The sequence below is a fragment of the Elephas maximus genome, chromosome 6 (assembly GCF_024166365.1).
Source record: "Elephas maximus indicus isolate mEleMax1 chromosome 6, mEleMax1 primary haplotype, whole genome shotgun sequence".
In the NCBI taxonomy this organism is placed as follows: domain Eukaryota; kingdom Metazoa; phylum Chordata; class Mammalia; order Proboscidea; family Elephantidae; genus Elephas; species Elephas maximus.
Genome location: NC_064824.1, coordinates 132,607,564 through 132,623,543, shown reverse-complemented (window position 1 = coordinate 132,623,543; position 15,980 = coordinate 132,607,564). Strand labels below are relative to the sequence as shown.

General features: G+C 42.9%; 1 protein-coding gene across 3 annotated transcripts in view; it reads left to right on the top strand.

Annotated features, from left to right (window-relative positions):
* The window catches only part of LOC126078189 (nuclear body protein SP140-like), a 35,576-nt gene extending 22,398 nt beyond the window's left edge, over nt 1–13,178 (top strand). Inside the window, exons 4-9 of one of the 3 annotated variants that reach the window (XM_049888421.1) lie at nt 250–348; nt 3,756–3,836; nt 6,191–6,271; nt 6,649–6,729; nt 10,661–10,736; nt 11,746–13,178. In XM_049888421.1, the coding sequence (XP_049744378.1) occupies nt 250–348; nt 3,756–3,836; nt 6,191–6,271; nt 6,649–6,729; nt 10,661–10,728 (410 nt within the window). In that variant the 3' untranslated portion in view covers nt 10,729–10,736; nt 11,746–13,178. The remainder of the gene's footprint in view (nt 1–249; nt 349–3,755; nt 3,837–6,190; nt 6,272–6,648; nt 6,730–10,660; nt 10,737–11,745) is intronic. The other 2 variants (XM_049888423.1, XM_049888422.1) reach the window with 2 other exon arrangements.
* Nucleotides 13,179–15,980: the final 2,802 nt, after the last annotated feature.

The following is a 15,980-nucleotide window of genomic DNA, read 5'->3' as shown; positions in this document are numbered from 1 at the left end:
GAGGGGCTCATGGTCAAAGACATCCACAAATAGCTTCATGGTGCAGATGCAGCCATGTGTGGCGATGGATTGGAGAAAGAAAAAGGAGTAGAGAGAGGAGAATATGGCCTAATATGGTACCTAAGTGGTCAGTGCAAACATACTTTCTCCCAGGGAGCAATTCTCCTGAACTCTAAACAGCAGAGCTCAGCATGACCAAGTCCAGGTGGGTGTCCACAGGTCACTGCTGATGGTCTGTCATGCCCCCAGCTCTGTTTCCAGTATCCTGTGGACTTGTAGCTGTGCAAGAAGATGAAGGAAGAGAATCAGAAGAAACGCCCAGGCTACTACTACCTTATGATGGAGAAGGTAATTAGGGTTTAAATTACCTGTTATCTAACTGGAGCACTCGCAGTGCAGCGGTTAAGTGATACAGCTACTAACCAAAAGGTCAGCAGTTTGAATCCACTAACCACTCCTTTGAAACCCTACGGGGCAGTTCTACTCTGTCCTATAGGGTCGCTATGAGTTGGAATTGACTTGACAGCAATGGGTTTGGGCCTTGGTTTGATTTGGGCAACTATAGGGTCGCTGTGAGTTTGTTTTGGGTGACCCAAACGGTTGAGCACTAGGCTAGGAACCAAAAGATTGGTGGTTTGGATTGACCTAGAGGTGCCTCGGAGGAAAGGCCTGGGGATCTACTTCTTGAAAAATCATCCATTGAATACCCTATGGAGCACAGTTCAACTTTGACATACTTGGGGTCACCATGGGTTGGAATCAAATTGATGACAAATATTTTATTATTACTATTGTTATCTAATTAAATATTTCTTTTCCTGTCAGGGAACCTTAAGACATAGGCATACAAACAGCTTTAATCTCTATTTTATAGATGGGAAATAAAGCACAGAAATGTAAACAGGTTATTTTTACAAGGACAAGGTATTAAAGGAAGAGTGGGCACCAGTGTTTGATGTGTCACTGAGGGTGATGGTTGTCTACAGCAGCAGGGTGGTCAGGGCAAGGCCATGTGTCAGGATACGAAGAGGAAGCCCAAGTTGCTGTGCAGATTCTCAGAAGAGGAGATCAGGACCCGATATAAGACTTTATGAGAAGAAAAAAATAATGTTGGGAGGGAAGGGAAATCACAGAGACAGAAAGTGTGGCAATGGACCCTACCACTTGGGATAAGAGAGATCTAGAAGAAGAGAGCTAGAAAGAATAACAGGGGAAAAGAGACGAGTGTCTCTGAAGAAGAAAAAGACCTAAGAGCAAGGAGATAGGACAGTCAGGGAGAGAGAAGCCCCACCCATCAAAGCTCACACAGTTCTGGAGGATGGACTAACAGGAGGGCACTGAGAAGTAGAAAGAAGGGCGGGGGTGCAACAAGGTAGAAAAGAGGCACAACACAACTGTGTGACTCTCTGGGGCAGACACATCCTTTTCCCACCCCAGTTGGGCCCCAGCTCGCTGAGGTTTCTCAGTCGCCATCCGTGGTCCTCCATGTTCTTGTTTCTCTACTAAAATCAAGTCAAACTCATTACTGATAAGTAGATTGCGACTCATAGTGACCTATAGGACAGAGTAGAAATGCCCCCATAGGCTTTCCTAGGCTGTAATCTTTACGGAAGCAGACTGTCACATCTTTCTCTTGCAGAGTGGCTGGTGGGTTCGAACTACTGACCTTTTGGTTAGCAGCTGAGTGCTTAACCACTGCACCACCAGGGCTCCTTGTTCCTGTACAGTGATCAATAATCCTGAAGCTTCCCAAATGACTAATGAAGGAGAGTTAGAGGAGGCACCTGGCCTACTACCATGTGAGCAAGAAGGAATTATTTTGATAAAAATTCCCAACAACCTCAATAAATCTTTGTTTTCTCATCTGCAAGGAAAAAAACTCTCCCTTCTCCCATCCTACTCTTCTGTCTTTCATATTCATATATACTTAGAAAGAATTGTGCCCATTTTTCAAAGCTGTGAGAGAGACAAAGGATAAGGATGAGCTGAGCTCCAGAGTGGATGAGGTGTCCCTGAGTGGGGAGTGTAAGGAGACAGAATATGCCAAAGGTAGGACAAAGGAAGGAGCACCTGGGTGATGGAATTAAATGGACATAAAAATATTATCAGATGATGGTGATTGAGGCAGAGGAGAGCTTCTTCACTCACATGTTTTTCAGGAACTGAACCCTTCTGTCTTAGTCATCTAGTGCTGCTATAACAGAAATACCCAAGTGGGTGGCTCTAACAAAGAAAAAAATATTTTCTCATAGTCTAGTAGGCTAGAAGCCCAAATTCAGGGCATCAGCTCCAGGGGAAGGCTTTTTCTCTCTGTCAGTTCTGGAGGAAGGTCTTTCTCGTCAGTCTTCACCCAGACTAGGAGCTTCTCTGCACAGGAACCCTGGGTCTAAAGGACATGCTCTGCTCCCAGTGCTTCTTTCTTGGTGGTATGAGGTCCCCCAACTCTCTGCTTGCTTCCCTTTCCTTTTTTCCCTTGTAAGATAAAAGATGGTACAGGCCACACCCAAGGGAAGCTCCGTTTACATTAGATGAGGGCTGTGACCTTAGTAAGGGTGTTACAATCCCACCCAAATTCTCTTTAATATAAAATTACAATCACAAAATGAAGGATGACCACACAATCCTGGGAATCATGGCCCAGCGAAATTGGGGACACAATTCAATCCATGACACCTTCCAAAATTGAAACATCTTCTTCCCTGAAGTGAGAAACTGCTCCTTCTCTAGGGTTTGTTCTCTCAGTTAAGGGAACGTGAATGCTATAAACCTAGAATTTATCCAAGACTACTTTCTCTCCTTGGACTATTTAGCCCACAATCCCTCAGTTCTGTTCATTCCCTATTCAGAATGTCACTCACCTGTCTGTTTCTCTCCAAGCCCAGGCAAGAATTGAATCAAGATCTTCATCTCTGCTCTCTTGAACTGGAGCAGGAGCTAGTCTCATCTCTTCTTTCCATTCTTGTTCCCATCACACCCATTTTCTCCACTTTACCATGACAGGTATTTGAGAAATGTAAATTATATCATGCTATTTTCCTACTTACACCTGGTAACCTCTGTTGTCCTAAGGATTAAATCAGTTATATTTCCAGTGACTCCCAAGGTGACCTACCGTGGGTCCCAGTCTACTTCCTTTGCCTCATCACTAATGATGTGATAAATATTTTCAGTGATTACAATGCCTGGCCTTTCTTTCAAATGTGGGCCTTTGAACACACTTTCCTCTGTATCTGGTAGTGTTACCTTGTCTCTCTCTGCTCCTTATCACTTCCCCTGATCTGGTTAAATTATACTGTCTTAAGGATGCTCTTCCTGACCCCTAGTATGAGAGAGGGAATGAGAAAGGCATGAGTGAGATAGGGAAAGTTGATAAAAAGCATTAGGGAAAGTTGATAAAAAGCAGCAACGGGGATGCAAGAGAGAGGAGCAGAGGTGACAGAACCACACCAAGACAAAGAGAAACACTTGGAGACAACTAGAAACAAGTGCAGAGACAAAAGAAATGTGAAGAAGCAGAAAGAAAAGGGAAGACATGGCAGGGAATGAGATGGGTGGATGGTTCTTAGTCTGTGATGCTAGTAACATGAGCTATGTTAACTTGGAGTGAACCCAAAGTGCCATCCAGGATGGTCTGGAACAGGGACAGTTCACCAAAAGGTACTTGAGCTTCCCAGGTCTTCGTTACCAGTTTTCCTAACATAATTTCCCCTTGGTCATTTACTGAGAATTCTGAGGCATTTCATTCCTTTCTGCAGAGAGCAAAAATGTGTGTTTGGAAACGTGTGATGGAGAAGAGCCCCAAAAAGCTTCAATCTCATCACCAAGAAATGGGTCAGGTAAGGAGGCGAGGATCTCCAGCCTTGAGCTGAAACCCTCATAGGAGGTTAAATCCAGAGCTGGTTTTTTTCCAGGTGAATTTTCCTTTGTGCATACTTCACAGTGAAAGGATCGAGGTGATCCCAAGACTTCTTTTTTCACATTTTCTATACCTAGACCTTTGGGGAAATGCAGGGAGAAATCTTTATCAAGTCCATGTTTAACAGAGTGGGTCTTATTGTTTGAACGTATTTGTTCACATATTCATGTTGTAGTAGAAATATGCCAGGGAAAGACAATGTCTTCTCTCCTTCATACTCTCCACGGACATTAATACTAAAGACTTAGTTTCAACCTGTGCTCACTCCTGATCTTCCATGGAGAGTAAAAGCAAAGTATCTTTCCCTTGGTTAATAATTTGATTATTTTGTTGCAAACTTGGAAAGGCCTCAAAAGAAAAAAGGTCTTAATATTTTATTCACATAATGAAAGGTTACAGATTGCCCATAATCATCCCAAACTATAGTGTATGGCAGCTATTTTCCATCATGTTCTTGAATAATAGAGCCTATTCTCAAAGTATTTTAACAAATAAGATCTTCTGTTACCCTCACAAAAGATGGAGGCAGGCAAACTGGGGTCATCCCTACTTTATAGATGAGGAAGTGAAGGTCAGCTGTGTATGCAGACCTTTTACGAAGTTAGATAATAAAAGAAGAGCAGGAAGAGTGTCTCTCTGCAGGTGATGAGTCAGGGCAGGTCATCCGATCCAAGTTCAAGGAGGAGGCCAAAGGAGCCTTGAGGTTCCCAGGTGTGTGAACCAGAGCTGAGTGAGACTTCCTAGGAAAAAGACATAAAGAGTATCACTGGGGAAGCAGAAGACACAAAAGCAAAGACACAGGAGAGAGAGCAGTCCAGATAGCCAAAAAGATGCACAAATACCTTCATGGCATAGAAGCAGAAATGAACGGAGACAATGTGCAGAGAGAAAACAAGACAGAGACAACCTGTGGCACATGGGACAGCCCTCTGTAGCGGGTTTTCAGATAGAGGTGTCCCCAGGTATCAGATCGAATATTTATTTATTGTTTATTAATAATATTATTTAGCCATAACCTTGGAAAGGAAACTCTGGTGGTGTAGTGGTTAAGAGCTATGGCTGCTAACCATAGCTCCGAAAGGTTGGAAGTTCAAATCCACCGGATGCCTCTTGGAAACCACATAGGGCAGTTCTACTCTGTCCTATAGGGTTGCTGTGAGTCAGAATCAACTCGACAGCCCCGGGTTTGGTTTTGGTTTTTAAGCTTGGAAAGGCCTCAAAAGAAATGTGGTTCTGGGCTCTCCTTGTCAGAAAGAAAGGTCAACTGCCCTCGGACCCAGTTAAAGTTGTTGACAGATATTCTTCAGCAGATTAGTGGATTATACTGTGGCTTGGGGTTTTTTCCAAAGCATTTTGGCAAATACCAAAAAAACTGTTGGAATCGAGTCAATTTTCATGACGAACCCATGGGTTACAGAGTAGAACTGAGCTCCATAGGGTTTTCTTGAATGTAATCTTCATGAAAGCAGCTCTCCAGGCCCCTACTGGGTAGGGTTCAAACTGCCAACCTTTCTGTGAGTAGCCAAGTGCAAACCATTCACGTCACTCAGGGACCTGTTCTCTTTTTACCTTCATAAAACCTTTAGACTTAGCTAGGGAAACTGTTGTTATCCCTTTTCTTAGTTAAGAAAGAAGAAGCACAATAAAAGGATACTTGTTTTTCCCTAAGATCAAAATAAGAAGGAGGTATTTTTTTATCCCTGAGTCTCTCTTGCAGATAACGGTTGTGTCAGCCTCATGGAAGGGTCATAGGCTCCCGGGGGAGTAGACCACAGGCTGATGCAGAGCAACTTTTATTTTATAAATATAGTGTGTCAGTAGGGAAAGGGAGAAATCACAGAGAGACAATGAGAGAAGAAAGGGGTACTGCTATATGGGATAAGAGAGACCTAGAAATGGAGCAGAGAAAATGAGATCAAGGTCACCACTGAGGCAAACAAAGGCTAGAAAAGTGAAAAGAGAGGAGAGGTCAGTAAGAGTGGAGTGCACAAAAGCGAAGATGCATGAATACTTTCCTAGGGCAGAGGCAGAAACGTTTGCAAGCAGGCCTGTAGGTAGGAACCAATAAGCAGGGGGAAAGGGAATGAGGTAAACAAGATGGAAAAAGAGGTAGAACAAGGCTTGGGTGGACCTCAGGTGTGGTCCTTGGAGGAGATGACTATTTTCCCAAGGAGCGGTTCATCTGTGCTTTGAAAATCCTGGTTCAGCCCCAGCATGCTGAGTTCTGCTTCTGCATCACCCTCCCTGGTCTGTCACCTCCTTGTTTCTCTTCAGTGTCCTGTGATCCCAAAACTCGCCAAATGACTAAAGAAGTACCTGCGGAGATGCCTGACCTGCTACCAGCTGAGGGAGAAGGTAATCGTGATTTCAATTCCCAATCAGCTAGTTGAATCTTTGTGTTTCTCTCTTCAGGGAGGAAAATCTCCCCCTTCTTCCCTTATCCTACCCTACTCCCTTTCGTATGCCCGTACAGAAGAAATGCATGGAGCCAAGTGGAAAGGGTCAAAAACAGAGACAATTAGGTGTGTGGTAATGGAGTGAGATGGGTTGGAATGTTCTCAGCCTCTGGTGACAGTGATTCCAGTCAGGTGAATCCAAAGGGCAGGGACATTCCCACCTAGGAGGTCCTTGAGCTGCCTTGGTCATCCTGTTTTTCTTAGTATAGACTTCCCTGGTACAGTTTCCTTTGGTCATACACTGAAAAGTCTAAGAGATTTCATTCTGTTCTGCAGAAGGTGGCAATGCCTGTTTAGGAATGTATGATGGAGAAGAACCCCAGGGAGCCTTGGGTTCACCATCAAGAAGTGAACTAGGTAAGGCGGGTGAGGCTTTCCAGCCCTGGGCTGCAGGCAGGTGTCAGGAGGCTGAATTCAGACCCAGTATTCCTGATAGATTTTACTCTGCATGAACTCTGCAATGAAAGGATCCAGTTACCCTCAAATGTCATTCTTCATAGTTGCCCTGGCCATTTGAGAAAATGCAGGGAGCCAAGAAACCTGGATAAACTCTATGTGTACAGGCCCCGTTGTTTGTAGGTATTTATATATTCAGTTGTAGTAGAAATATACTAGTGTGAGAGAATGTTCTTCTTATACTTTTTCACACCTATTAATACTATTGCTTGAATTTAAATAATGATTTCTCTCTCCTTCTATGGAAATCAGAAAGCTTAGCATACCTCCATTGGTTCATAATTTTATCACTCTGTCACTAATTTGACAAAGCTTCCAAAGAAACAGAATCTTACTCTCTACTTGACAGACTTCCGAGATAATTATTTTAAAGTTTACAAGATAGTTTCTGATCAGTACTATCCATCATTTGTCCTTCTGAGACTGGCTTGTTTCACTCAGCATAATGTTTTCAAGGTTTATCCATGCTGTAGCGTGCACTAAAGGCATTGGCAAAAAACAAGTCTCTGGGAATTGACAGTCAGGACCTTCATCTGCTGATGTGGCATGACTCAAAATGAGAAGAAATAGCTGCAAACATCCGTTAATAATCGGAACATGGAATGTACGAAGTAAGAATCTAGGAAAATTGGAAATTGTCAAAAAATGAAATGGAATGCACAAACATTGATATCCTAGGCATTAGTGAGCTGAAACGGACCATTTTGAATCAGATGATCATATGGTCTACTATGCAGGGAATGACAACTTGAAGAGGAATGGCACTGCATTCATTGTCAAAAAGAACATTTCAAGATCTATCCTGAAGTACAACCCTGTCAGTCATAGGGTAATAGCCACACGCGTACAAGGAAGACCAGTTAATACAACTGTTATTCAAATTTACACGCCAACCACTAAGGCCACAGTTGAAGAAGCTGAAGATTTTTACCAGCTTCTGCAGTCTGAAATTGATGTAACATACAATCAAGATGTGTTCATAATTACTGGTGATTGGAATTTGAAAGTTGGAAACAGAGAAGGAGGATCTGTAGTTGGAAAATATGGCCTGGGTGATAGAAACAATGCCATAGATTGCGTGACTAAATTTTGCAAGACCAATGACTTAGTCATTGCAAATACCTTTTTTCACCAACATAAACAGTGACTATACACATAGACCTTGCCAGATGGAATACACAGGAATCGGGTTGACATCCGTAGGAAAAAAAACTCAATAACATCAGTCAGAACAAGGCCAGTGGCCGACTGCTGAACAGATCATCAATTGCTTCTATGTAAGTTCAATTTGAAACTGAAAAAAATTAGAACAAGTCCAGGAGAGCCAAAGTATGACCTCAAGTATATCCCACCTGAATTTAGAGACCATCTCAAGAACAGATTTGGTGCTCTGAACACTAATGACCAAAGACCAGATAAGTTATGGAGTGACATCAAGGACATCATACATGAAGAAAGCAAGAGGTCATTGAAAAGACGGGAAAAAAAGAAAAGACCAAAATGGATGTCAGAAGAGACTTTGAAACTTGGTCTTGAATGTTGAGTAGCTAAAGCAAAAGGAAGAAATGATGAAGTAAAAGAGCTGAACAGAAGATTTCAAAGGGTGGCTCAAGAGGACAAAGTAAAGTATTATAATGACATGTTCAAAGAACTGGAGATAGAACACCAAAAGGGAAGAGCACGCTTGGCATTTCTCAAGCTGAAAGAACTGAAGAAAAAATTCAAGCCTCAAGTTGCAATAGTGAAGGATTCCATGGGGAAAATATTAAATGATGCAGGAAGCATCAAAAGAAGATGGAAAGAATACACAGAGTCATTATACCAAAAAGAATTGGTTGCCATTCAACCATTTCAAGAGATAGCATATGATCAGGAACTGATGGTACTGAAGGAGGAAGTCCAAGCTGCACTCAAGGCATTGGCGAAAAACAAGGCTCCAGGAACTGACGAAATATCAATTGAGATGTTTCAACAAACGGATGCAGCACTGGAAGCGCTTACTCATCTATGCCAGGAGATTTGGAAGACAGCTACCTGAGCAACTGACTGGAAGAGATCCATATTTATCCCCATTCCCAAGAAAGGTGATCCAACTGAATGCCGAAATTATCGAACAATATCATTAATATCACAGACGAGTAAAATTTTGCTGAAGATCATTCAAAAGTGGCTGCAGCAATATATCGACAGGGAACTGCCAGAAATTCAGGCCAGATTCAGAAGAGGATGTGGAACCAGGGCTATCACTGCTGATGTCAAATGAATCCTGGCTGAAAGCAGAGAATACCAGAACGATGTTTACCTGTGTTTTATTGATTATGCAAAGGCATTTGGCTGTGTGGATCATAACAAATTATGGATAACATTGGGAAGAATGGGAATTCTAGAACACTTACTTGTGCTCATGAGGAATCTGTACATGGATCAAGAGGCAGTCGTTTGAATAGAACAAGGGAATACTGCATGGTTTAAAGTCAAGGAAGGTGTATGTCAGGGTTGTATCCTTTCACCCTACCTATTTAGTCTTATGTTGAGCAAATAATCCGAGAAGCTGGACTACAGGAAGAAGAATGGGGAATCAGGATTGGAGGGAGACTCGTTGACAACCTGTATTATGCAGATGACACAACCTTGCTTGCTGAAAGTGAAGAGGACTTGAACTACTTACTGATGAAGATCAAAGACCACAGCTTTCAGTATGAATTACAGCTCAACATAAAGAAAACAAAAATCCTCACAACTGGACCAATAAGCAACATCATGATAAATGGAGGAAAGATTGAGGTTGTCAAGAATTTCGTTTTACTTGGATGCACAATCAACACTCATGGAAGCAGTAGTCAAGAAATCGAAAGATGCATTGCTTTGGGCAAATCTGCTGCAAGAGATCTCTTTAAAGTGTTAAAAAGCAAAGATGTCACCTTGAGGACTAAGGTGCACCTGGCCCAAGCCATGGTGTTTTCAATCGCATCATATGCATTCAAAAGCAGGACAATGAATAAGGAAGACTGAAGAAGAATTGATGACTTTGAATTGTGGTGTTGGTGAAGAATATTGAATATACTGCGGACTTCCGAAAGAACGAACAAATCTGTCTTGGAGGAAGTACAACCAGAGTGCCCCTTGGAAGGAAGAATGGCGAGACTGCGTCTCACATACTTTGGAAATGTTATCAGGATGGATCAGTCCCTGGAGAAGGACATCATGCTTGGTAAAGTAGAGGGTCAGCGAAAAAGAGGAAGACCCTCAACGAGATGGATTGACACAGTGGCTGCAACAATGGGCTCAAGCATAACAACAATTCTGAGGATGGCGCAGGGCCAGGCAATGTTTCGTTCTGTTGTGCGTAGGGTCGCTATGAGTCGGAACCAACTCAGTGTCACCTAACAGCAACCACAAGCATGGATCAGAACTGTATCTCTCTTTATGGCTGAATAATATTCCATTGCATATGTAGACTGTTTACAATTCTGAGCCCTTGTATGATGGTATAAGTAATCATTCATCAATGGTGATAAGCTTAAGATGGGTTCTGGTAGTTACTCTTTACAATTTTCAGAGAACAATTTTTTTTGCTAGATGGTAAGAACTTTTATTTGTTCTCAGGGCTACAAGCAGAAAAATGAGAATTAGAGAAAAAGAAAAGGAGCTGAAAAAGATGGAAAAGCACAGCTCTGTTGGATTTCAGGTGTGGCTATTGGAGCAGGTCTCCTTCTTCCAGAGAGCAGTTCACCTTAGCTCAGACTATCATGTGCAGCATGAGAGCCCTGGGGACTCTCCCCTGGTCACTCTCCCGGGATCCATGGACAGTCCTTTTCTTGTTTCTCCACAGTACCCTATGATCTAGACACTCCCCAAACGAATAGAGAAGATTCAGAAGAGCTTGCTCCTACCCTATGATGGAGAAGGTAATGATGACTTAGAAAATAATAAAAACAGAAAGAAACAGGCTTTTGATAAAGAGAAAAAGAGAAGAGAGGGGGGGAAAAAGCAGGCTTAAAGAAAGGATTGGATATAGGGAGGGACAATGAAAAGAGATTTCAAAGGATGCTGTAAGAAGAAGGGGACCGATAAGGGTGTAGAAAAGAGGATCACTGGTGGGACAAATGGGAAGTCTTCATAAATTGCAATGTTGGTGTGGGAGCAGAGCTCCTAGCACTTGGAGTTGAAAAGTGTTCCTGTGTCATGTGTTTCTCCAGAAGGGTTCCAGGTGCCCAGGAAGCACGAACTGAAAGTAGTCAAGCATCTGATATAATGGGTAAAGTCTGCCCCAGTGTCTTGGGGTGGAGATGGCTCAGGGGGTTCCATAGACCTAGGGTAAGGCTGTGGAAGGTAGTGCAGTCCATCCTAGAATCTTGTTTTCTGCATTTACTTGACCTAAGCCTTTTGCAGGGAGGCAAGCGATTATTATAAAGTCGAGTAGCTGATGGAATAGGTCTAGTATATAAGTCTGTAGCTGGTGGAATAGCCCTGGTATATAAGGCTGTAGCCAATGGAATTGTCCTTATATATAAGGCCATAGCTGGTGGATTTGTCCTTGTATATAAGGCCATAGCCAACGGAATAACCCTAGTAAATAAGTCTGTAGTCAGTGGAATAGCCCTGGTATATGAGGCTCTAAGGACACAGCTAGAGCAGTACTTGGGGAATAGAAAGAAAGTGGTGGGTGTAGAAAAGTTTGTGAAGGAAAACCTGGCAAGACTTTATAAGGAAAGCAAAGGAATTCTGAAAGCCTATCGTGGATAACAGAGGTAGTAGCATGCCACAGATTTGGGGAGGAAGGTTATGTTCCATGAAGACACCTTAAATTTGAGTTGATAGTGGGACATCCAGGTAGAGATATCTGGAAGACAGTTGGAAAACCAAACTCAATAGAAACAAGGACCCATCATAGCGTTAATCTCTTATATCTTTCAGAGGGGATTTCTACCAGACCCACCGAGAACAAGAAAAAGTGTGATTATCACATGATCTTCTACCAGAGTCTCGCTGATCATAGCCTTGATTTTCCATAGCTGTAGCCTTATTATAAATTAACCTATTGTGATAAGTCTCCATTTTAGAATGTGGTGTTTTTACAGTTGCTGCTTTGGAACATTGCATACTGTACAAGGCCAGGACTTCTTTGAGCATTAAAGCATTTGAGATAGAGGTGGGAACAATTCTTCAAAAGAAATAACGAGACAGAACTGACCTTGTACGTACGTTTTATAAAATGATCTGGGTGCCATAGTGCCATAACGTCCTCTGAAGGTGGTCAGATTCATTTGTCTGATTGTGGCTGTCCAGTTGATCCTGCATCATTTGTTGTACAGACTATCCTTTCTCCACAGGCTTGTCTTTGCTCCATGCCAAAGATCAGTTGACTGTATTTGTGTGGGTCTGTTACTAGCCTCTCTGTTCACTCCACTGATCTATTTGCCTATTGATTTGCCAATACCACACTGTGTTGATTACTTTCCTATTATTTTTGGCTACATTTTCTTTGTTTTTACCTTCTCCAATATTTTGGAAGGCACTGTATCAACTTTTAAGTCTTCCCATATTTACCTGTAACTTTTCCAAATGTATTTTTACTTGTTTTTTGAATGTCAGAGTGAAAAATAAAATGCTATCTTTAATGTCTCACATATTTAAGGCAAGGTGTTATTTCTTTTGTACCATTCAGTTCCCTAACTCGCCTCTGCCTTTTCTCTCACAGTATGGATGTTCACTATCATTATTAAATATTTCGTCTTTTACTCTATACAAAAGACCTCCTTAAAGTGTTAAAAAGCAGGGATGTCACTTCGAGGACTAAGGTGCACCAGACCCAACCCATGGTATTCTCAATCACCTCATATGCATGTGAAAGCTGGACAATAAATAAGGAAGACCAAAGAGGAATTGATGCCTTTGAATTATGGTGTTGGTGAAGAACACTGAATACACTATGGACTGCTAGAAGAACAAATGAATCTGTCTTGGAAGAAGTACAGCCAGAACGCTCTTCAGAAGCATGGTTGACAAGACTTTGTCTCACATACTTTGAACATGTTGTCAGGAGGGACCAGTCTTTGCAGAAGGACATTATGCTTGGTAACGTAGAGGGTCAGTGGAAAAGAGGGAGACCTTCAAGGAGATAGATCGACACAGTAGCTGCAACAATGGGCTCAAGCATGGCAACAATTGTGAGAATGGCGCAGCACTGGGTGGTGCTTCATTCTGTTGTGCACAGGGTCACTGTGAGTCGGAACCGACTTGATGGCACCTGACAACAACAGCAATAATTTTTTTTCCCTCTGTTCAGTTATGTTATGTGAATAATTTTTCAGATATTTGTATATTACATGTTATTTTTCATGTCAAATAACAATTAAAACATAAAAACCAAACCTGTCAAGTCGATTCCAAATCATAGAGACCCTGTAGAAGAGAGTAGAACTGCCCTGATAGGGTTTCCAAGGCCGCAACAATTCCTTATATAACACAAAGCAAAAATAAAAAATATGGGTTATGTGATAACCCCTATTTATGAGAATAATATTAATGTACTTCAGTTTTCACTGTTCAAAGTGCCCCGTAGGCTCTTTGCCATGACTTCCGCATGCTTCTTTTTGGCTCCATCTTTCAATCAACTGAAGTACACCTCTAAGTGATTTTAAAAGAAAAGTACATGGGTGGTGCGTTGTCTACGTCTTTGCATATCTCAGAATGCCTTCCTATTGTTTTCATCAATTAACATATTTTGCTCCAAAATATCTTTTACCACAACTTCTCACCTTCAAAATTGATTTAGAATTTGTCCTACAGTCTTTGGCCATTTTGCCCTGCAACTCTGATGTCTGAGTTCAAGGAGAACTCTGTTGGCTTGTCAGCATGTGAATGTTTATGGGGCTTCCCTCTCCCTCTTTCCCCTCTTCGTTATGTGTGTAGTTATTTTTACCGGGATAGGCTTCAGTGTGGTATTCTTTTCATTGATCTTGCCTGGCACTTTGAGCCTTTTCAATATGCATGCCTTGTTCTTTTTTCAGCCCCATTAAATCTTTCTGATCCATTTGTTCTGGACTCACTTTCAAGAACATCTATTATCCATATGCTGGCTCTCTGTTCTCTGTCTTTCATTAAAAAAAAAAAAAAAAGTTCTGGAAAGCACTCCTCCTTTAGGCCATTAGTATGAGACATAAATAAATAAACACAAAATGTTTGCAACTGCCTGGTCAGTTTCTCAAACCTCATGATTTCTTAGTATTTCAATAACGTTAATTGCTGTTTATTACCAAGGCACAAAGCACATCAACTTTTCTTAACGCAATACTTTGCTTTTCTCAAGACAAAAATAGAAAAACATTGCAACTTACTAAGTTGTCCTGACCTGTTTTCTTGGGTTTTCATTCTTGTTTGGTGCTGACAGAGAAAGGGCACCGTCAGAACCACCACAGGGGAGGGGTCAGGGGAGTCATGGGAGAAATTACCCAACAGTCTCCCCGGCATGGGGTGGGAGAAGAGTGTGTTGAAGTTTCCATGCAGGTACGTAGTGCTACAAACTAATAAATGGCAAACCTACAGGAAAAAAAAAAACCTAAACCCGTTGCCATCGAGTCCATTCTGACTCATGGTGACCCCATGTGTACAAAGTAGAACTACTCCATAGGGCTTTCTTGGCTGTAATCTTTTTTTTTTTTTTTAATAATCTATTGTATTTTTGTTGTTGCTGTTGTGAATACACACAGCAGAACGTACACCAATACAACAATTTCTACGTGTACAGTTTAGTGACCTTGATTACATCAGCTTATGGAAGCCAATCACCCGGCCTCTCTTCCTCTGTGCCACTGGGCAGGTTGGAGCCACCAAGGTTAGTAGTTGGATGTAAACCATTTGCCACCCAGGGCCCTCCCCTAGTTCCTCTTCCCCAGCTTTTTGCAGTAGTGTCAACTGGGAAACAGCCAACTTCACCAATGGCCCAGGGAATTAGAAACCATTTCAGCCGTGAGTTAAGAAAAGCCTGAGATGAAACAGAATTCCTTTATGACACGGGAAGACATGTATGGAGGCACCTTGGACTCTCTTCTGAGCCTCCAGGACCCTGACTGCTTCTTTCCTTCAAAAGCTGCTCCCCTTCCATCTTTCCATGGAATTCCTCACCCTCTGAAATTGGGTGTGTGGGAGATAGGATTTTTAGCTCTCCCTTCTGAAATTGGCCCTGAAAAGCACAAAAGCACAGCCCCTACTCATTTAAACTGTCATACCACTGTGCAGGGACACATGAGACCATGTAAATTCAAGAAGCCATTGACTCATTCACTTCTCTGGCCTCAGTGGGCAGTTTGCACCCCAGGAGTCATCTGGAAATGGCAAAAGCATTTCATGGCACCCTCCCTCCACCTGCTCCAATCAGACTCCTCCGGTCAGGGTGTCACTGGGTGTCTCCGATGGGCAGGACCAGAGTTAGAATGCACTGGCATTGGGGACACCTTGCCCCATTAGTAGCCCTTGGCATCTGATTACTTACCTAGAGGTTGAGCCGACTGTGGCGGAGCCCTGTCCTCCCTTATACAGACATGAATGGAAGCCAGTCTGGCAGAGATGCATAGGGACTCAGACACGGACACAGAGCCTGACCATCATCGAGGAGGGCTGCCTACATGTCCAGGACTCAGGTGACCCCCTCCCTGGATCAAGGAGTCTGTTCCACGTGGAGTGGATGTCTTGTCTCACTAAACGCCCAGCACTCCTTGGGGGAGTTGAGACAGAAACAGCTTTCAGATTCCACAAGGGCACCAGTGAGGGCTTCTCGCTCCCAGGCCCAGCAATGGGACTCCAGGCTCCACAGCCCCACGGGCAGGTGTTCAGGATTGTGGGCTGGCTTGGCTGCCCCCCAGGACCAGGTGACCACACCCAGGCCAGAACTGATTCACGGGCTACAAAAGTGCCCTAGGGAGGGGACTGGTAAAACCTGGGGTGGGGGACGCTATTAAGGCCTGGTCTTTCCACCCTCAAGTCCTTGGTGTCCCGGAGCCAGTGAAAGGCGGGGCATCCACGCCAATGGGTGTAAATTAGTACTTATCAGCAGGGAACTCCAGAGAAGTTCCAGTTCATTCTCATATCCCGGGAGGTGGAGTGTGCCAGCGTGAGAAACGTGTCCCCTAAGAGGGAAGGCGGAGGACCGG